This window comes from Typopeltis vanoorti, chromosome 11 (genome assembly GCF_054136105.1).
Source record: "Typopeltis vanoorti isolate ZY-2024b chromosome 11, IOZ_Tvanoo_1.0, whole genome shotgun sequence".
NCBI classification, from domain to species: domain Eukaryota; kingdom Metazoa; phylum Arthropoda; class Arachnida; order Uropygi; family Thelyphonidae; genus Typopeltis; species Typopeltis vanoorti.
Window position 1 is genome coordinate 126472691 of NC_143559.1, and position 24363 is coordinate 126497053.

The 24363-nt window shown below is 37.2% G+C and overlaps 1 protein-coding gene across 3 annotated transcripts in view; it reads right to left on the bottom strand.

The window, feature by feature from the left end:
• The window catches only part of LOC150102032 (uncharacterized), a 160219-nt gene that overhangs the window by 55791 nt on the left and 80065 nt on the right, over positions 1–24363 (bottom strand). For all 3 annotated transcript variants that reach the window (XM_090400734.1, XM_090400735.1, XM_090400733.1), the window contains one exon: positions 393–523. In XM_090400734.1, coding sequence (XP_090256860.1) covers positions 393–523 — 131 coding nt within the window. The remainder of the gene's footprint in view (positions 1–392; positions 524–24363) is intronic.

The following is a 24363-nucleotide window of genomic DNA, read 5'->3' on the forward strand; positions in this document are numbered from 1 at the left end:
CTCTCTGTTTGAACCTCATTTTCTGACCGTTCATCAAAACGCACTGTCACTCTTGGCACTATAGCTTGGCTTCTAATGAAACAAATGTCATAAACAGTTGATACAACACTAATGAAAGTTTCCACTTTCGACAACAAAAAAATACCACAGGTGGCACACTAGTTTCTTCTATTTTCGAAAAGTTCAGTTTCTTTTTTGGACAGAGGATGTATATATATATATACATATTTAAAACATAACACAGTGTGTGATCCATGAACCAAAGTTAAAAAAGTAGACCTTTATGTACAGTTATATATGGCACGCTGTTTCAAATATTTCAAGTAATTAAAATATTTAACATATTTGAATTAGTATATATTTTAATATTTATACATCACATCGCTTATTACCTGCCCATGCTTATTTTTAGGAACATTTAATGCTTCCACAAATGGCTGAGGAGCAAGTCCTGCACACCAAACAACTAATCCACATGGAATAACGGTCCCATCTTTTAGGATGACATGATCAGGTTTTACTTCTAAAAAAAAAAATCTTAAATTTTATTATTATTATTATTACCCCAAGACCTCATGGAGTCAAAGACTCATCTGGGAGGTCCTTTTATCACACACACAAACAGCTCATAATACCATGTCTTAAACACACTCAAACTCCTTGCAGACACCACACTCTCAGGCAAGGTATTCCATTCATTTACAACTCTGCACGAAAAAAAACTGCTTCTCACTCCCCTACTCACACCCTCTTTATACAGTTTCCAGGGATGACCTCTGGTTCTCCATCGATCTCTCACTATTTTCTGTAGAACTTCTCCAGAATTGATTCTATAACAACCCTCTTGTAGGTCTCTATCATATCTCCCCTCTTCCTCCTGTCCACCAAACTCTGCAAATTACATCTTCTCTCTTTCCTCATACATTACAGAGGTTAGAAACTACCTTAGTCAGTCGCCTTTGGACCCTTGCAACTTTTTGTTTAAAATTAAGTCTACATCTTAAAAACAGATTTCTTAAACTCATTATGAGGCTTATCATAAAATAATATCAATCATATATATGTATAAATGCATGTGATTGTCTTTTTCATTTAAAAACAAAGCATTAATTATAATACTGAATATACTGTTCAGCAGAACTATTTTTTTCCCTGGTCGCTCTCTCTCTCTCTCTTTCTTTAGGAGACATTACCCTGAAGACAGAAAATCATTTTTAAAGTTTTTTATTTTAAGTTTCAAAAATATATTTTGCGCACATTTTGCACAGCCACTAAAGAGCGTAATATCACCAAGTAAAATTTACAAATAATAGCTCTGAGCAATTTGAAGGTAATCCCCACTTCATAACAATCACTGTGATGCAAAGCTCAGTAATTTATTCATCATTTACTTGGTTAACAGGAAATACAGTGTATTCAAATTTATTGATTGAAACTAGTCTTTTATAATTTTAAACATTAACTATAAAGTTAAACTCATCGATTTTTAAACTAAATGTTACTTCTACATGTTTTGCTGTTTCATTGGCTGCCAGCATCTTCAGCTATAAAAGGACCTAAAAAAGATCTACAATAGCAAACAAATTAATCCAAACACTCACATTTTTAAAAAAAAAATTAATTTCAAAAGAAAATAAGTACAAAAATTAAACTCCAACTTAACTTAATAATTTATGTGTTCCTCTGTTCCTAATAAGTTCATTAATTTGCTTAGGGATGGACTCTACCAATGCAAAACACATTTTTCTCATTTTTGAATCTCGAAACTATACTTTTATAATGGATTGTATTAAGTTGTCCTTTGCATCACAATTTAATTTTCAAAATCTCTTTTTCATTACGGCCTACAAATTTTCTATTGGGTTAATGTCAGGAGAGTTACCTGGCCACTGAAGCAATTGGATGTTGTGATTTTTGAGGAACTCTTTTACCTTTTTTGAAGTGTGGCATGGAGCGAGATCCTGTTGGAAAATGAGGTCTTTGTCTTTCTGGATCTGTGGGACCACTCTTTTCTGCAATATTTTATGTATTGGTCACTTTTCATCATACCATCAATAGGCACAATTGATCCTAGACCGTTATTTGTAAAACAGTCCCAAAATATCTTTTTAGTTGAGAGTTTAGGAGTTTGTTGAAGGTGGGCAAGAGAAGTCTTCTCAGCTGCTAATTTGCAAACATAGGGGACAAAGAAATGGCTCTCATCTGAGAATATAACCTTCCATTTCTCGACAGTCTAAACATATAGAAATAAAATAGAATCTTCAAATTTGAGCAAAGGCTTTGGTTATGCAATTACCCATGACACATTCCAAAAACTGACAAGTACCAAAAAAGACACACAGTTTTTATCTGATGAAGAGGCATTAACAGATTAATTAGCACATCATAATAAATTTAGTTTAATCCTTTATCTAAGTGTGAGCAAACAAAGTTTGCACCTGAAAGTATCTTCAGGACTGGGGTAAGGTGGTACAACACCAGGTAACTCGTTGCAAAGGTGGAGCAAGCTCATAACACTCCTATCTCAGTATCTCCCATAATGCAAAACACATCTCCTTGCGGATATGTATAATGTTATGCATTAAGGGGAGGGCCACTACCCAGACTAGTTTCAACCTTTATTGAGGTTTCTTCAGTGGGAGCCAGGCCTGAGTGGAGATACCAGGCAGAAGCATTAGCAAGGTCATCTCTACCTATAGGAGTTGCCAAACGGTGTGCCACCTTTTTATTAAATTACTCTGGATTTAGAAAAAGATGTTGAAAGTTTATTTTTCACTTGGTTAGACTATAATAAATTTAGTTTAATCCTTTATCCAAGTGTGAGCAAACAAAGTTTGCGCCTGAAAGTATCTTCAGGACTGGGGTAAGGTGGTACAACACCGTTTGTTTGCTCACACTTGGATAAAGGATTAAACTAAATTTATTATCTAACCAAGTGAAAAATAAACTTTCAACATATTTCTCTAAATCCAGAGTAATTTAATAAAAAGGTGGCACACCATTTGGCAACTCCTATAGGTAGAGATGACCTTGCTAATGCTTCTGCCTGGTATCTCCGCTCGGGCCCGGCTCCCACTGAAGAGACCTCAAAAAAGGTTGAAACTAGTCTGGGTAGTGGCCCTCCCCTTAATGCATAACATTATACATATCTGCAAGGAGATGTGTTTTGCATTATGCGAAATACTGAGATAGAAGTGTTGTGAGCTTGCTCCACGTTTGCAATGAGTTGCCCAGTGTTATACCACCTTATCCCAGTCCTGAAGATACTTTCAGGCGCTAACTTTGTTTGCTCACACTTGGATAAAGGATTAAACAAAATTTATTATAGTCTAACCAAGTGAAAAATAAACTTTCAACATAATTAGCACATCCTTTTTTATTAAACTGTTGTCTACCAAACAATAACCACATAGCATTGGAAAAGAATGCCTTAAGAAGTATGCATTATAATTACAATATCATTATCCTTAAAGCTAACAAAGGCAATTCCACAGTCATTTGAAATAATGTGGATTGACACCAACACTGCCTCTAGGTTGTTGGACTCCTCCACTTACTCAGAAATGGATTGTGATTCCCACTTGGTCTTCACATTCAAAAAAATTATGATCTGATCTCTAATATAGCTGAATTTGTTAAGGAGACAGTGCCTTTGTAATTGATTTTCGGACTGTATTGGCCAATTTAGATGTGGTTTCATTATTTACAAATGTTTCAGTTGAAGAATCAGTGGTTATTTTTGTATATCTATTTTCCCCTGACATCACATGCCTTCTTCACTTGGAAAGGAAGATTTTACTAACAAAAAAATATGATTTAGCAATAAGCTCACCTCTATCAACTCCCATCACAAATATAAATAATGGAAAAATTTAAGGAAGAAGTCCTAGAACATTACAGAAGATCCTAAAACCACATATTGAGTGGAGATAAGTAAATTATGTGTTTATTATCTGGAAGCATACCCAAAAGGTTTTGTAGAATTCGTGAACCACTGCCATCCAAAAATGAAGTTCACACTGGAAATGGAAAAAAAAAATGGTAAACTATCATTCCTAGAAACCTTGTCAACAAAAGCCACACTGCAGGATTATTATTATAAGGTACTTTCATGGAGTCCGAAGACTCATCGCAGGAGATGACCTATCCACACAATCTATCGTATCTCTCCTTGAACCCATTAACAAAACAGACAAAACATGCGCACACACAAATTAACATTAGAAGTCTACAGAAAAATAACCAGATAGGTAGATACACCTGCATGTAAGCTTGCTTGATCATCCTCAACAAAAATTATTTATTATTATTATTATTACGAGCAAATCCAGGGAGTCATTAGACTCATCGAGGGAGGTCCCAAATCATATTCATCACAACTATTCAACATTCATACAGTATCTATCATACCTCGCCTTAAACTCATTCACTGTCACAGCATCCACCACAGACTCCGGGAGCGCATTCCACTCGCTCACCACTCTAAAAGTAAAGAACCCAGCTCTAACACCTTTACTAACCACACTTTTGACCAGTTTCCATGGATGTCCCCTAGTCCTCCCACAACCAGCCCTGTTCTCAAAAATATCTTCTGAATTAATTTTATAGAAACCCTTCAGTAATTTGAATGTCTCAATCATATCTCCCCTCCTCCACCTATCAACCAATACAAATCCTCAACCTGTTCTTATAAGGTTCATTCCACAGACCTGCTATCATCTTGGTCACTCGCCTCTGGATCCTCTCCATCTCCTCCCCATCAAGAAGAAACCTAGGTGACCAAATCTGGGCACAGTAGTCGAGATGGGGGTCTTATCAAGTCTCGATACAGAGGAACAATAACCTGCTTGTCTCTGTTTGTCAATGTATTCTTCAGCAACCAAGTGATTTGATGAGCTGATTTGGCTAATTTTGCAATGTGCCCCCTAAACTTCAACTCCTTATCCACCAACACTCCTAAATCTCGTGCCTCATCAATTTCCTGGAGTACAGTTCCACCAATGTAGTAAACTGCTGCTAATCTTTTTACCCCAAAATGTATAACCTTACATTTTGCCACATTAAATTGACATCCATTCTCCTTAGCCCAGATCTCCAATCTATCCAAATCATCTTGCAAAATTTTGACGTCATCTGCATTCACTATTGCCCTACCCAACTTTGCATCATCCGCAAACAATGAACTGTTCCTCTCAGATCCTTTCCTATATCATTAATGAACAAATTAAACAGCAGTGGTCCAAGAACAGATCCTTGTGGCACACCACTAGTCACAGGCTGTCTTGTGGACTCTACTCCTGAATAAACCACTCTCTGATATCTCTCCGTCAACCACCCTCCTATCCATCTCACCAACCCTATATCCATCCCCATATGCTGCAATTCACTGATTAGAATTCCATGTGGTATCCTGTCAAAGGCATTAGCAAGGTCCAGTAGAATCACTGTAAACCCATTACCCTTATCCAGTTCAGCCGTCACTGTGTTATAATACGTGAGCAAGTTACTGAGGCATGACCTACCCTTCACAAAACCATGCTGTCCCCGATACAGTATCCAATTTTCTTCTATCCAATCTTATATTTTCCTCTTGACTATTTTCTCCAAGACCTTGATAATGATTCCTGTTATGCTGATTGGCCGGTAATTTTCAACAGCAGCCTTGGAACCACCTTTATGCAGCAGAACTATTTTCCCCTCTTTCCAACCCCTTGGGACTGACCCAGACCCGAGGCTCAAATTAAACAAAATGGTCAAGGGCACTGACAATTCTTTAGCCGCTTCATGTACGACATGAGCTGGTATACCATACAATCCCACAGATGTATTGACATTGAGGTTCTGTAATAGACTAGTTACCTCTACTTCATTCATCACAATTCCAGTATAAGCTGTTGGTTCTTCCATTCCTGCAAAGTCACCACCTGGATGATATATTCTTGCAAAGTGCTCGCTCAGTAATTCCACTATATCGACTGATTCGGTTACCTCCCTACCCTCAGCATTTTTTAAGATCATTCTACCATGAGCATTTTTCCTTTTACTTGCAACATATTGAAAAAACTGTTTGGGATTCTCTTTAGCCTGCATGGCCAATTTTCTTTCGTAATCCGCTTTTGCTTTTCTTACCACCCTTGTTACCATCCTGGCCTGAGCTTTATACTGTTCCTGCACCTGCTGGTCACCTTTCTCCTTAAATTCCCTCCACAATTGTTTCTTTTTTTGCAGCTCAAGCTTAATAGTGTAATTCATCCATTTAACCCCAACTTGATTTATTATTCGGACTCTTGGTATACGGTCAACCATTGCCTCCTGCAAACAGTTCTTAACCACCTCCCATGCACTATCAACATCCAGCCCGCCCTTGCAGTTTTACATGCCATGGCACTGAGCCAAGCTGTTAAATTGTGAATGAAGCTATGTTATGTAATTTATTATTTTTCATTCACATTTAACATTGCTTATTAAATATTAATCATGGCTCATATAAATTTATTTATTATTCTTTAATTAAGAATTACTAATTAAAAATTTGTTCAAAACCTGACCTATTATTAGTTTATAAAATAATAATATGTTTAGAATTTTGTATAACTAAATATATATATATGGTGTAACGTAAAGTGTTAATTTATATTTAACTGTATACGTAATCAAAAAGTTAAAGAAGTAGCTTAAATATTCTGTTGTTTTTATTTGTGAAATATTTAATGTTATGTAATCACTCATGAATAATAATAGACCATACATTACATTAGCGAAATGTTTACGTTTAGTCTGTTGTCATGGAGACGCGCGCGTAAACAACCACGAGTGGAGTAGAGCGTGGCGTTCGAACGAAAGGTGGGAGTGAAGGTCATTAGAGAGAAAAGGGAAAGAAGAGGGAAGGTCATAGATAAGATAGGAAGCGAGAGAAGAATTATTATTAAGGAGTGAGGAGAGAGTTTTGCAGAACCAAGATTATAAAATCCTCAGGGCAGAAATTTATGAGTATAGTGTTCGGAAGTGAACCTATAAGTAGTGAAACATAAAGTTTAATGTTATAAGCGAAATCTGCTGTTGTTATGAAGAAAGGTTGATGCTGTAGTCAGATAAAAGGAAACTGGACAGTCAATGCGAAAATTCTGATTAGTTCCAGTTAATCTGGATTACGATTAAATTCTATGTTGCCCTAGGAAAAGGTTATATTGATTACTTGGAGAAAAGTGAACAGGAAAAGATATTAGCACCTAATTACTGTTGTTTGGAATAGTGAAGTGCGACTTACAGTAATACAGTTTAAACTATGGAGAATATTTGTTATGTGTGTTCCGCTAATGTTAATTAAGTTAATACATAAGTGCTCTCTCAATAATTTGATGTATTGAAGAATTTGTCTGGTAAGAGTAGTTGTATAAGTTTCTCTATTCTAGCATTAACTGTAATATATCTCCGATGCTCAAAGTCCGAAAATATATTTGCTTGGAATATAGCTTACGTAGTTCATTGCCTGCTGTGAATATAAACATTGAGCTGATAGATTTGTGAGGACTGAGTAAAAATGTGAAATTGTTATATTAACTTGAGATAAGAAGATTTGTGTTTTTGAGACTGTGAATAGTATATGAAAGTTAGAACATTGAATTAGCATCAGTGACCTAAGAAGAAGTGTTAAGTTAATTGTATAGTTCCATTTTAAAATAGAGTTCTTGTATTTGTTAACCATATCATATATTAAATGTTTTATTTTGTTGATCTAAATATCGTGTTTGCCTGAATTCCTTATTATTGCACCGTTCATAAATATTCGAATCTTGCAGGAACCCCAAGTAAAAATGATAATAGATGATTCGGCCTAATGAGATGACTGTTAACGTAATTTAGAACTGATCCTACTATTTATATAGACTAATCTAAGAATAGGGTGGCGCAGTATAAATATAAATTTCCCTACTTTTGGATCGGTGATCATTTCGTAATTAGTTGTATTATTCATAAAAGTGACTTGAAACTAGATAGATTTAGAACACGACAGAAAGGAGTCGTCACGACACCTAAGCTTGTCATACTTACCAGCCCGGTAATTCTACATGTACCCTTTCTTAATTGAAAATTCCACTCCTTTAGTCACCTCCCAAGTCATGACCTTATGGTCACTCTCAATTGGTGACAACATGGTCATGTTCGTTACAGCACATTCTCAGTTGCAATTACTATGTCAAGCACTCTCTTCCCCCTGGTATTTTCCACTACATGCTGCTGCTGCAGATAGTTGTCCCTTAATAACTGCATAAAATCCAATTCCTTCCTCCCATGTGCCCTCTCCTCTTTCCAGTCAATGTTATCATAATTGAAATCACCCATAATAATTACCCTCCTTCCACTCATTTCTTCTATTTGCCTATGCATACTATCCCCACCATCTATTCCATCACCTGGTCTATAGCAGCACTCAATTGTATATTTTGTTCTGCTAGATTCCATCGCAAACCAAACAGCCTCAAATGTGCTCGTTTCTCTATCCTGCAGTTCAACTTCTATACTCCTTGGCTGCAACTCATCAGCTATCATCAATAACACTCCTCCCCCCCTTTTTATTCACCCTGTCACTCCTGAACACACTATACCCATCGCATTCAATCCCACTAGCTTTATCATCTTCTGTTAGCCATGTTTCACTAATACCAACAACTTGTGGCCTGGAAGTGCCAACCAAGGCCAAAAACTCTTCCTTCTTGTTCCTAATACTCCTGGCATTAGTGTACATGAATTGCAGAAGCCCATTTGTCCCATCCCTACTTTGATGCCATATACTAACTATCCCATTCTGATTTGTTGTCCTTCGTACTCACTCCGCAATAATATACTCATTCATACACTCAACTGCCTCCCTAAAGTCTGCATATCTACTCCCCCCCCAGCCTCTTAATAAATCTGGTTTCCCTGAGTCTGTACATCCACTTCCACATCATTCATCAACACTTTTTCAAGCCTCCGTACACCAACTCCATTCAAATGTAACCCATCCATCTTATATAAGTGCCCATCGAACTCATTCCACACATCCACAAATTCCACACTGCTCTCCATGCATAACCCATGCATAAAGTCATTGGTAATTATGGCCCTCCTTCTAAACACTTCACTGTCATACAGCGGTAAAATACTCACCATCCTAACTCTCTCACTCTTCTCTTTTGCTATCTCAAGTAATTCCCTCACATCCTCTATCATTTCCATTTTGTCCTCTTTCAAATCATTTGTTCCTGCCACGATTATCATCTTCTCGCTCCTTCATTTTATTGACGTTTACTAATATTCTATTATTTGTCATCACAGACTTTCGCCAGTTATTAGTAAGTACGTTCAGCACACATTTTTCCATACATTCTAGTTGTCTTTTTGCTCTGTGTATCGCACCATTCAAACGCGCAATTTCACTACTCGCATTTATCTCACCATTTTCATTATCATTCAAATCATCCATTCATTCTGTATTTCTACCTTCATTTACACTTTTAACGACACTCTCACAACTATCTGGCACTACCATGCAATTCTCTATCACACCGCCATTTTCTACATTCTGACTATCGTTAACGATATCACTCTAGCCACCCGAAACACGCTTGAGATCCTCATTCTCCTTACACTTTCTGCACATATTAACTTCGCTATCACCCTCTAATCAGACTCCCACCGCTCTTCGCAAAGCATACATCTCACAGACAGTACACTGCATAAATTCGTTTACATCAAAACTCTTAAACAAACATGCCGACCTGGCTGCCATTTTTTTCTTTATCGGTGCCATATATATACGCTATCTTATCTTAAAAATAATAATTAAAATAACAGAAAACACACAAAAATTGCACAGACACACCAAGAAACAAAAAGCAAACAATACTACTTAAAATTCTAGTAAAATTGCCAATGTTAACACAAAATACTACTAATCTTTTCAGGAGCTCTCGACAAGCCGACGATCTAATCAGTGCGACACCTGTGATCATTACAATCATAAAAAACAGAGCCTTAAATATAATTATGAATAATGAAATAAAAAGAAAAGAACTTCAAAATTCTATTTCACCAATTACTCCAACACGGCTACTCAGAAAGTTATCATAAAATTATTAAAAACATTATTATATTCTGACAAATTTCCATGTACAAGTCCAGAAATCAATTACAACAGTGCTATCCCCTTAACCTACAATGGCAATACATTAAGAGAGAGATTTCAGGCCAGTTAACAACTTGCAAAGTTTCCTACATTCCCTAAAGACAATGTTCCATTTTATAAACATCCTAGGGTATACAAGATCCCTTGTTCCTACAAAAAAAGGGGTAAGAAGAGCAAACTGGAAGAAGTTTTGAAATCAGTAAAAAAAAAAGGGCATGCAGGTGATGTGGAAAACAAGAGAGAAGAAAACAGTGGTCTAATTGCCCACATTGTTGCAGAATATCACACTGTAGACTGGCTATCTGTCTCTATGCCTTAATTAGAGAAAAAGATTTTAGAATGGTGAAAGAGTCTTCTGAGGTAATTCACTCAGATGGTATACATTAAACAGAAATCAAAGAATAATTCACACGCAAAGCTCGTTTGCTTACATTTGGATAAAGGATTAAGCAAAATATAATTTTTTGGCAAGTATAATTTACTTTGTAGCCAAGTGAAAAACTTTCTAGATACAAAGGAATTATACTCCGTGACATCTGGAAGACCTTAATTAGTTATGTAACATTCAAGACCTATGTTATGCAAGCAATCACTATAAGTTTTACACAAAAATAGACAGACAGTGCATAATGTGTGTGACTGACTGTTTGCTATCTTTAAATCTGTAGAATAATGGCTATTTGAAGCAGATCTTTTGCATGTTCCTTGTAAATTTACAAGGAACATTCCTGAAGTTGCTGTCAAATAATGAATGAAAAGTGAAATATGTAGACGAAATATTTAGATTAAAAAACTATGAGATAAACCTGTGCTAATTTACAGAGTCTAGTAGATACGAGGAAGACGGGGGTGATATGATAGAGACATATAAGTTAGTAAGGGGTTGTTATGGGATCAATATTGGAGAGGTTTTATGGAAAACGGTGCAAGATCAGAGGAGAAAGAACCAGAGGTCATTCCTGGAAGCTGTATAAGAAGGGTGTGAGCAGGGGAGTGAGAAGCAGGTTTTTCTGCATGCAGAGTTGTGAATGATTGGACTGCTTTGTCTGAGAGAGTGTGATGTCTGCAGAGAATTGGAGCGTGTTTAAGGCACGGTATGATGAGCTGTATGTATGACAAAAGGACCTCCTAGATGAGTCTTTGACTCAATGGGAGTCTTGGGATAATAATAATAATTATTATTATTTATACAGTTGATGAAAAGTTCTTGCAGTTGCTAAAAAAAATTAGTATGCTGCTTTGGGGGCTTCTCTGAATGAGGAACGCATCGAAAGTTTATATCCAATATATTTATTACATGCATAATGTTTGTTAACCTTAAGTTTTAATCTCAACAACTTTTGTTAATTTATTTTAATGGTACTGATTACAACACAGAATGATAAGAAAATAATTAATATTTATGAACTTATTAGTTGATATTTCACTGGTATTATATCCAGCATCTTCAGAGCACAAGAATAGTTTGGTACACAAAACAACAATATGGTATACCAGTGGGACTAGTTAAAAAAAATTGTAACAGACAACACAAGGAACTCAAGTCCTAATTAATAATAATGAACCATCACCATCATTATCTTTTTTTATAGAAAACCCACACATACAGGAAGATATCTGAACAAACATTCACACTATCATCCAGTTCAACCATATGGTGTCCTAAAAACATCAATTCGCAGAGCTAGAGATATCTGTACCAGTGACAAGCTCTTACTACTGAACTCACTTGCATCAAACATTTTTAGCCAATGGCTATAATCCCCATAGGATAGAAAAAATACTAAATGCTCGACAGAAATCCCCTCCATTGCCTATTGCACAAGACTACAACAACTGTTACCATCCCATAAATTCCTAGCACACATCTGAAAAGATATCTGGAATGCTTAATTAATATCACTATGAGATTAAGCATGTGATACAGAAAAAAAGGGCATTGTGGAGACAGCATAAGAGAAGTGGAAATAACCAATTCCATGAGGTCTACAAAGATCAGGCAAGGAGGGTGACATGGTTGGTGAGGGTAGCTAAAGAGAGGTATGAACAGCAGTTTGCTAATGAAGCCAAAAAGAATCCTACATATCGAAAGAGTTCTTTCGATATGTAGCCAGCAAAAGAAAGAATGACATTGATTGGAGAAAATGGTATAAAGATAGCTGTTGAGGAATGTGTGGTGGAAATACTTAATGAGCAGTTCACAAAAGTCTTTCAATTTTGTGAATGTGACTTCATAGAGAGATTGAGAGCAGTTGATGATGGGGAGGAAAGACTGACTATAAGTGAGCAAGAGGTATATGGGGGAGTTGAGTAAACTAGAGTTAATGTTGTGTCCCTTTTTCATTATTTACTTTGTTAATTATGCTCTCTGCATTATGTTCACCCTATGGTGTCACGTGGTACTGTCTAAGTACAAAGGAATTGTCTCGGGGTTGAGCCAAAATCCAAATGCAACAAAGTTCCTGAGGTTCTTGAACTTGGAGTAATAATAATATATTATTATTATTATTATTATTTGACACCTCCAGGGAGTCCAAAGACTCATCGAGGGAGGGCCTCTGCTCTACAGCTCTGTCTTCACCACTCAATCAACCGCCGACCACCACCATTAGTTTATCCACAGACAATCACAAACCTCCATGCCCATAGCAGGATTCGAACCCGTAGCCTTTTGGCTGGAGAGCGGATACACTAACCACTCGGCCATCTTCTCTTAAGGTCCTAAGACATTTGTTTGTTAACACTACGCCACTTAGGACAATTAGCTTAAAAGAGGAAATCTTAAACAAGAAGAGGATACTCAAATATACCTCAATGACTAACAACTTTGCAATCATGACCATAAATTCAATACTTAAATCTCCCACCTAGGTTCGTATATTTAACAATTGGTGCATCGGATAGTGAATACAGACAACTGAATTATAAGAAGAAGCAAAAGGTTTATTCAACATACTAACATTTATACAGTGCATGGAAATTTGGTAAAATTCAATTCAATACTACAAAATATTCTGCAAATATTATCAGCAAATGTGAGTGTTAAGTCACGTATCTCATATAGGATTGACAATTGTACTGCTTCAAACTATATCATACATAAATTCTTCAAATTCCTCTTTAATAAAATCCAGTTAACATGCATTAGCTCCTTATAGACACACATCCTTAGTATAACACTCTTAAATTAACACTCATTCCTTTCACAGTTTATAATATGCTACAGTCCTATTCTATCTCCGTTTAAGTCCTCAGATCCTGAATTACATATCATTCATTCACATTAATTAACAGGAAAATTTCTCGATCATGTGTAGGCCTGCTCGTTCCTGTAGGTCATGCCTTTTTTTTCTAGGGAAAGACTTGGGCTAAAGTAACTCCTTCGATGTGAAGCATTGTGCATAGACCCTGAGCTTTTCTGCAGACTACCTTGTCTTTTCTGGAATATAGATATTCTCCTCGGGTTTGCGATACATAACCTTTCCTGTAGATGGCGCTTTCCGTTCTCTTCTTCCGGGAATCGGGGCAGAGATTCGTTTCCCGTTTTGGAACCGTACCTCCATTCGCGAAGTCCACACACCGAAGAAGAGAACTAAAAGGGCCTCGTGGGGAGGGGGGTTCCTAACCCTTTTATCACCTCACCCTATCAGCACCTTCCATAACTTTCCTCCTCCCCTCCTGACGCATAACAACAATCAACGTGGTGTCTTTTGGTGGTGATTTTCTTCCTTTTTTTGCTTATTCATCATGTGCCGTGTGCACACGATATGCTTGCGGCAACTTCTTTTAATCCTGTGCTTTGGCCTTGGATCAAACCCTAATTCCTGCTTACAAAATGCGAGTCATTTAGCCATGCTTTGTCTATCTAAATTTTAGGAATTTTATACTATTTCAATTATACATTATTATTATTATTACGGGCGACTCCAGGGAGTCCTTAGACTCATCGAGGGAGGCTCTAAACATCATGTCCACACAACTATTTTGACATTCTCACAGTATCTATCATACCTTGCCTTGAACTTACTCACTGTCACAGCACATACAACAGACTCAGGCAGCTTATTCCACTCATTTACCACTCTAAAAGTAAAGAACCCAGCTCTAACACCACTGCTAACCACACTCTTGTCCAGCTTCCATAGGTGTCCCCTAGTTCTCCCACCACCAGTCCTGATCTCAAAAATATCCTCTGAATTAATCCTATAGAAACTCTTTAGCAATTTGAATGTCTCAATCATATCTCTCCTTTTCCACCTATCAACCAATTGCTGCAACCCACAAATCTTCAACCTATTCTCATAAGGTTCATTCCATTGACCAGCTATCATTTTGGTCACTCGCCTCTGGATCCTCTTAACCTCCTCCCCATCAAGAAGAAACCTAGGTGACCAAATCTGGGCACAGTAGTAGAGATGAGGTCTTATCAAGGCTCAGTACAGAGGAACAATAACTTGCTCGTCTCTGCTCGTCAAAGTATTCTTCAGTAACCAAGTGAGTCGATGAGCTGATTTAGCCACTTTTGCAGTGTGCCCCCTAAACTTCATCTCCCTATCCACCAACACTCCCAAGTCCCTGGCCTCATCAATCTCCTGGAGTTTCACCAATGTGGTATACTGCTGCTAATCTTTTCACCCCAAAACGCATAACCTTACATTTTGTCACATTAAATTGACATCCATTCTCCTTAGCCCAGAACTCCAATCTATCCAAATCATCCTGTAAGATTTTGACATCTTCTGCATTCGCTATTGCCCTACCCAACTTTGCATCACCAGCGAACAAATGAACGGTTCCTCTTAGATCCTTCCCTATATTGTTAATGAACAAATTAAACAGCAGTGGTCCAAGAACAGAACCCTGCGACACACCACTAGTCACAGGCCATCTTTTGGGACTCTACTCATGAATAATCTACTCTCTGATATCTCTCCATCAACCACCCACCTATCCATCTCACCAACATTATATCCATTCCCATATGTTGCAGTTTACGGATTAGAATTCCATGTGGTATCCTGTCAAATGCCTTAGCCAGGTCCAGCAGTATCAATGTAAACCCATTACCCTTATCCAGTTCAGCCGTCACTGTGTTATAAAACTTGAGCAAGTTACTGAGGCATGATCTACCCTTCACAAAGCTCTGCTGTCCCCTGTACAGATCTCATTTTCATCAATCCATTCCTGTATTTTTCCCTTGACTACTTTCTCCGAGACTTTGACAACGACTCTTGATATGCTGATCAGTCGGTAATTTGCAACAGTAGTCTTGGATCCTCCTTTATGCAGTGAAACTATTTTCTCCTTTTTCCACACCTTCAGAGCTAAACCAGACCCGAGACTCAGATTTAACGACATGGTCAAGGGCACTGATAATTCTTTAGCCGCTTCACGTAAGACCCGTGTCGGTATACCATCCAATCCCACAGATGTGTTCACATTAAGGTTCTGTAATAGACTATTCACCTCCACTTCATTCATCACAATTCCCATATAAACTAATGGTTCCTTCATTCTTTCAATGTCACCACCTGGATGATATACTCTTGCAAAGTGCTCGATCAGTAATTCCACAATATCGACTGATTCAGTGACCTCCTTACCATTGGCATTCCTTAAAATCATTCTGCCATGTTACAGTTTTTATTTTTTGCTTGCAGCATATTGAAAGAACTGTTTGGGATTCTCTTTAGCTTGCATAGCTAGTTTCCTTTCATAATCCACTTTTGCTTTTTTTACCACACTCGTTACCCTTCTGGCCTGCGCTTTATACCATTCGTGTTCCTGCAGGTCACCTTTCTCTTTAAATTCCCTCCACAGTTGTTTCTTTTTTTTTTTTTTTTTGCAGCTCGAGCTTAATGGTGTTATTCATCCATTTAACCCCTACTTGTTTTACAATTCGGACCTTAGATATACAATCAACCATAACCTCCTGTAAATGCTTACAGGAGGTTATGGAATTGAATTAAAATTATTATTGGAATCACATTCGAAAGACCTAAGTAATGAAAATCTTCTTGGAATAGAACATCAACAGGCATATGAAGAGGAAAAAGAAAAGGAAACTGAAGAAATGGAAGATGTATCTAAAGCAATCACTATCAAAGAACTTGAAGAATTGTTTAGGACAATTGAAAAGGCAAAAGAACTTATACTAGAGATAGATCCAAATGTAGAGAGACGCATGAACATTAGTCACGGTATAGATAAACAAATTGATTGTTATCGCAAAATCATGAAGGAGGGAAAAAAAGCTACCACTGTTTTCAATTTATGTTAGATAAGTTTTTTTATAAAAAATAAATATTTAGATAAGTTATTATGTAACAAATATGTATAAATAAAATATATAAATACATGTCACCTTAAAAAATAAATGATGTTTAAATTTTTATACTTTGCAGGATTCATCATAATTATTCCCATTAATTCTTAACATTGAATAATGCGATTTTGATATATGCAGTGTCCATCGAGGATTAATTAACTGCATATATCAAGGGATACCTGTACTTGGATTTCGCAAAGGCTTTTGATAAGCACCTCATGATAAGTTGACAATCAAACTAGAGCAGATGGGGTTGGATATTAGATTAGTGCATTGGATTGGAGAGTGGCTATCTGATAGGTATCAACAAATTGTGTATGGGGAGCGATATCCAGGAAAAGGAAAGTCACTAGTGGAGTGCCTCAGGGGTCTGTTTTAGGGCCATTACTGTTTAACTTCAATATTAATGATATTGGTGAAGATTTGGATTGAGATATTCAGTTGTTTGCAGATGATACAAAGTTGGGACGAACCATGAAGAGTAGAGAAGATGTTGTGGCCTTACAAGAAGGCTTAAATAAATTGAGTGATTGGGAATGGGGATGTGAGTTCAATGTTGCAAAATGTAAGGTTTTAAAATTTGGAAAACAAAAATGGGATGCAGAATTTATGCTTGGTGAGTATACATTGTCGGAGGTGGAGGAAATAAGAGATCTGGGGGTGATAGTGGATAAGGATCTGAAATTTAGGGGACACATAGCCAAAATTGTGAAGACAACACAAAGGCTTCTGGGAATGATGCGGAGAACACTGACTTGTAGAAGTAGGGAGATTCTTGTTCCATTGTATAAGGCTTTGATTAGGCCACGTACGAAGTATTGTGCCCAGATTTGGTCACCTGGTTTTCAGGACAAAGAGATATTGGAAAGAATCCAGAGGCAACTGACTAAGGTAGTTTCTAACCTCTGGAATGTCGAGTATGAGGAAAGATTGAGAAGATGCAACTTGCAAAGTCTGGTGGACAGGAGGGAGTTCTACAGAAAATAGTGGGAGATCGGGGGGGGGGGGGGAATCAGAGGTCATCCCTGGAAACTGTATAATGAGGGTGTGAGTAGGGAAGTGAGAGGCAAGTTTTTTTCGTGCAGAGTTGCAAATGATTGGAATGCCTTGCCTGAGAGTGTCGTGTCTGCAAGGAGTTTGAGTGTGTTTATGACGCGGTATGATGAGCTTGTGTGTGATAAAAGGGCCTCCCAGATGAGTCTTTGACTCCATCAGGTCTTGGAGTAATAATAATAATATTTAAACCATATGTCAAATTGGCAACTCTCATATGTCCACATAAGGACAAACTTTCTTCTTTATCACATCCAGGAGTTTGCGAAATGCCCTGTTCTCATGAACTGGCTTACTATGGACAGACAGGAAGAACTGTTGACATCCACTTTGGTGAACATAAAAAATACATTCGGCACTATCGTTATGGTGGGTCTAGCAGACCATGCCTAGGATATCCCTTCACACAGAATCAAATGGAAGAAAACAAAAGTGCTACACAGAAGTCATTATAAGTCAGAGAGATCATTTTTGGAATCAACAGAAGCTTTAAAACATACTCCAAATCTTAACAACTATAGCTGTATAAATTTGCCAAAAATCTGGAAGACAGTCATTTTAAAGTTTTTCCACTTGGTTATACTATAAATTAAAGATGCCAAGAAGTTATGTTCTTGGTTTAATCCTTTATCCAAGTGTAAGCAAACAAAGTATGCACAGGAAGTGACTTCACGACTGGGCACCTTGTATATAGAGACCAATGACTTCATATAATTTGCTTAATATCCCATAATGCAAAGCACATATCCTTACAGACATATATAATGCTATGCATTATGGGAAGGGTCACTACTCAGACCAGTTCTGACCTACAGTTACAATGTGAGTCAACTTCCTTCTCTGTTCTTTGTATTCCTCATGCAACTAATTATTATTATTATGATTACTATTATTATTATTAAGAGAGATCTCCAGGGAGTCAGAGACTCATTGAGGGAAGCCACATACTACACATGCCAGATATCATACTTATTCTTGAATTCATTCACACTGTTTGCACTCACAACATCCAAAGGCAATCCATTCCAACCACGCACCACCCTCTGAGAGAAAAATCTAGCTCTCCCCCCCCCCCCCCTCTTCTTCTTGGCAGCCTTTATTCTCAGCTTCCAAGGATTCCCTCTCGTCCTTTTCCCACCCTCCATAAATTGAAATCCTGTATGACCCTTCCAGAAGTTTGTAAGTCTCAATCATATCACCCTTCTTTCTCCTGTTTGCTAGTGTACACAGTCTACAAATTCTCAATCTGTCTTCATAATCAGTATTCCACAAACCTGATATCATATTTAACACTCTCCTTTGTACTCTCTCCAATTTGTCAGAATCACAACGGAAACCAGGAGACCAAATCTGCACACAAGAGCCCAAGTGAGGTCTTATCAAGGTCTTGTAAAGAGGCAAAATAACATCCTTATCTTTACGTGTGAACGTTGTTTCAGCATTGCAATTATCTTTTGAGTTGTATTTGTGATCTTTGCCACATGGCCCCTGAACTTCAACTTCCTATCTATTAACACTCCAAGATCCCAGGCCTCATCAGTTACTTCTAGCCTAATCCTACCAATATAATACGACATTGGATATCTAATCATTCCAAAGTGAATGACTTTACATTTACTGACATTGAACTGACACCCATTTTCCAACGTCCACAATTCCAGCCTGTTCAAATCATTCTACAAAGACTGCATATCAGCAGCTGAATACTCTACCTATATTTGCATCATCATCAGCAAATAACTGTATGTTGCTTGTCAAATCCTTCCCAATATTATTAATGTACAGATTGAATAACAGTGGACCAACCACTGATCCATGGTACACCACTTGTTTATAAAATCTCTTGTGGTGAAAAATATAATTATTTTTCACCTATATCGATTTTACATAGGCCATAAAATACTTATAATTGAAAAGTGTATATAGTCTACTGAAATTTAATAAAATTTGCAATATAATGTAAGAATAACCGAATGTAGAACCATAAGCAATTATAACAAAAAAAGATCAGACAAGATTAGGCTAGTAAATTGAAGGTCAACAACAAAAGTCTCAAAGGTCACCGGATTATATGAGTTTCGTCGCCAAAACCTAATGTAAGCATGGGTGATATGGGCGCTTTGTGTAAATCCGGGAAATTTTGGAAGGAAGGCGAAGGAATGGCAAATGATATAAAAGGCGGAGATTGAGGGGTGAAATCGCTCTCTATTTTTGTGTTCCTGTGGCAAGCTTTTCGAGGAGGGAAGAGTCGGGGTCCCACAGACAGTAGTTCTGGAGATCATGGGGGGAGGAGGGGGGATTCGTTGGCAGAAGAGGCTGTATTTCAAGATATCCTTCCATTTACCGATCCACATACGTGCAAATTTGTTGGAGCCAAACCAGTTCCTGACATCGTCGAAGAAATGCAGTACTGTTACAAGGGAGGAAATCGCCAGATGACTACCGTCGGATAGTGTACAATCATAGCCGTCACGCAAGAAGATTTAAGAAATGAACCAGTGGAATTCACCCTTAACCCTTTTAGATTCAGGACTGTATACAATGATATATTGAGCTTATAAGTAGATTGCTTTATGTTAATAGTCTAGATTGTGTGTAAAGATGATAGATGTTGATTCTGTTTAACTAATGGCATAATGTGTTGAAGAGGTCAGAAAGCCGAACGTGAAATATAATGTCCTTAAAAGAATACTGTACACTTGAATAGTGCTTGTGTTACATAATGCTTAGAACGTCGTCATCATCATCACCAAATTCCTGCCATGTACCCTCAGGGGGTGTACAGGATACGATAGCACTACATGAAAAAAATTACATCATTACTAACTTCCTATCTACACTTTTCCTCCAAATCAGTCTGTTACTTGTCAAGACTCCAACATTATCAGATCTTATACTTCTATCGTCTAAGGCACTTTGTACCGTATCAATCCACCTATATCTTGGTCTTCCTCTGGGTCGTTTTGTTGCCAACCTGGCAGAGAACACTTGTTTTGCTAATCTTTCTTCGCCCATTCTGTTTAAGTGACAATACCACCTGAGATTAGCTCTGCTAACGCATTCCTCGATGCTGACAATGTCAAGTTCTTTCCTAATATCCTCGTTTTTAATATGATATTGCCATTGATGCCATCAGTTCACATCTCTAATCTTTCTCAGGACTCTCATATCTGCGGTCTCTAGTCTTTGGTCAAGTGTTTTACTTCTGACCCAGCTCTCAGATCCATAAGTTAAAACTGGTTTGAACACTGTCTTGTATACAGCTAATTTAGTGTTCCGACTAATTTCTCTCTTCTGCTGGTATGGTGGGAAGTCAACTGAATAAATTCCATATGAATTTATTCAATTGACTTCCCACCATACCAGCTTTGCTGATTCTGTTGTCTATTTCTATATTTAATTTATCATCTTCAGTAAAAATCGTGCCTAAATAGATGAAATGTTTTACTTGTTCCACAGGTTCTCCATTCACAACACAGTAGATATTTTCAATGATTCTGTCTATTTTCATTGTCTTTGTCTTTTTATTGCTGACCTTCATACCATATCTATTACAACAGCTATTCAATTTAGTCAGAGAATCTTGCAGACTTGTAGCGGATTTATTTAGAAGTATAACATCATCCGCATAAAGCAAAGAGCTGACATTAACATCTCCAATTTTGATATCAGGTTTAATACCACATTCCTTCATAATGTGATCCATATAGATAATGAATAACAGAGGGGATAATGTACATCCTTGTCTCACACCAGATTTAACATTAAACCATCTTCCTGTACTTCCTTCAATTCTAACTGCTGACTTACAACTTAAATAAAGACTAAGTATTGCTTGATATAATGCTCCATTGACACCATATAACTGTAGCGTATTGAATAGCTTCTCTCTTGGCACCTTGCCATATGCCTTTTCCAAATCGACAAAACTTAAATAGAGATCTTTGTTATATTCCCATGCTTTCTCGACTATTTGTCGCAAAGTGAAGATCTGATCCTGACAGCCTTTATTTGGCCTGAATCCAGCTTGTTCTTCACCAAGCTTTTCTTCCACAATTCTTCTCAACTGTTTCTCCAGTATACTTGCATAGATCTTGCCGGGAACACTCAGTAGGGAAATACCTCTGTAATTCTCACATTCAGTTTTATTTCCCTTTTTATATATGGGTACTATGAGAGCTCTACTCCAATCATCGGGAATTCGTCCCTCTGTTCAGGCTTTCTGAACTATGCAGTGCAACCACTGTGTATAGTATAATTTTTGCTTATATTATTTGTAATAATGAGAGTAAGGTTATATGTGCTAAAATCCATCCACATGTCTAATAAGTTGAGTGTAAATAATCTCTTTGCCTAATGCTTTAAGTGAGTTGTTTTAATGAATGTGTGGAGAATCAGGCACGTGATATGTCTCATAACTTTTGTCTATAAATTGTCTAAGTTAAAATAAACATGTTTGGTTTGGTTAATAGCTTGCCTGATCTTTGTTAGCCAATGCACTGTCTCAGAAAACAAATAAAACCAGTGTGACCTAAGTAATGCAACAGACACAACTGAGTAATTCAGAGTTGCTTGAGATAAAATTTATTTAAGGGTTATTATATGTGCTTAACTAAATTATTCTCTTGTATGTAAAGGAAAGATAGAAAATTATTTTATACGATCCTTAAATCACAGTGATTAATAAAAATAAATTTTTAAGGATTAATACATAAGGAATTATAGAAATGTAGATTAAGGATTTGTTCCCAGCCAGAGGCTTTTCCTGAGTCTACGAAACTAGCACGTGTGAGACTACAACCTTGAAAGAAGGGGGGGGGGGGAGTAAAGCTAAGTAGATTACTAAAGGATTAAAGTTAAATAATAGTATAATACGTGAGTTCAAAATCAGAGCATATAGGCATTTTGTAAAAGCTCAAGCAATCAAAAATAACAAAGTAAGAAATGGAAATACACAGAATAAAGAAATAATGCCATAAACAATATAATAAAACTATACACTATAAATTACTAATAAATATTACATGTTATTTTTTTCTTATTAATCTTTATACTGGTTATTGGCAGTACTACCCTAACATCACATCCAGACATCTTGTCCAGACTTTGATATTGTTATAATGTTTATACTCTAATCGTTTAGATTAACTTCTATTGTTTTATATCTTTCTTTTATCCTACCGGCTGCGCCATTTGTTACAATGGTTCCTTATATCCTATCCTCGTTCTTATAGCAAGCTCACCACTAATCTTTACTTATTTTTTTTTCCTTTCTCTCTCATACATGTACATAACTCTTTTGTCTCTTATCAAATTAATATACTTCTTAGGATCTCTGCAGTCTTATTGGCCTCTCTATGCTCTAAACGTCAATTTATCACACAACAATCTGATGGAGTTCACCCTATAAGTATTAAGACATTTATTTCTTTTGCTGCGCCAGCTAATACCTAGGATAGAAAGGATTCTTGCTCAGGGTGACCCCTTCAGAGAGACAATGATAATTTGATCAAGATCAATCTTATTCCTCCGCTTGCTTATTTCTTTCTCATAGTCGTGGCTCGCTTAATATATTTATTCTCATGGGTTTCTCCCGCTTAGTTCGTTGATGATTTTATGAGCAGTAGTTTTGAATTCATGTAACATAAGCAGATCAGGCAAGTACATGAATGAAACAATTTAATGAGCCTTAAGGTGATACACAATAATACAATTCAAGCAGGTTAATATGGTAGTACTCAATTTAGTTCAAAGGCTCTAATTAATTTGTACCAATCACACATACTAAATTGCAAATAACACTAATACAATCATAAAGTATAAATTTCATAGGTCATCATCATGCCATTCTGATACATGTGTTAACACAATAGCACAATTTACACATTAAGTTTAACATAATCAGATATCTACTCGGCCTTGTGGGCTAACAAATCTTAACACTGTTTCGGACCTGTGCCTAGTTGTAAGCTACTCTTACAGTACCTTAAGTTCAGTCCAATACAAATGTCCTCACAAGGAATTCACACTCTTCTATAACTGGAATTAGTATTTCAAAAGTCTACATTACCATGTCTGTCCTTGAATTCTTAAGACTTGTTCCTGCCTTGTCTGGTCATCAAGGCCTTCAATATAGTCGCTTTAGAAGATATCCTCCAAAAAATCTGTGCGAGTAGAATCTCCGCGGGAAAACTGGGAGGTGGCATGGTAATGTCGCCTCGAATGGACGGCATCAATTTAGTTCCTCCGTTGCACGACAATGCAAAGCTATCCTAGAGCACGGACATAGCTTGGCCCAATACAAACGCTACGACAGACGAACTAAATGCCCTCCGTGACTGGCCAGGAATCTTCCCCGACGACGAGCTCGACCACTGTCTGAGAGATCAGGAACCAGAAATCCAGGAAAAAAGAAAATGGAATCGTGCTTGCAAGGTCTTTTTGTTTAACTCTTTCCTCTCGGCAAATCTCGAACTTTGCGATTCACGCCAACGTGGTCACGTGTGCTAACGTCGATCACCTTAGCTCCCTCTATTTTTTTCGCACGTGTGTCTGCCTTCCTTTCTTGGAAGACGCTTAGGTTTCCTTTTCCAATACCTCTCTCCCTCCCCTCTCTTTTCCATAATGCAGGGCGGCAAAAGTGACCCTTGAACCCTGACTCATAGGCCTTGCTAATTTAGTACTAGAGACTGGCTTTTTCAAATGGATTTGCCAGCTTACATGGATCTCTATATCTGGTTCATACATAATACAGATTATATATAAAATATAAAAGCTTATTATACAAATTCATGAAATTCCTAAATTTTAAGTG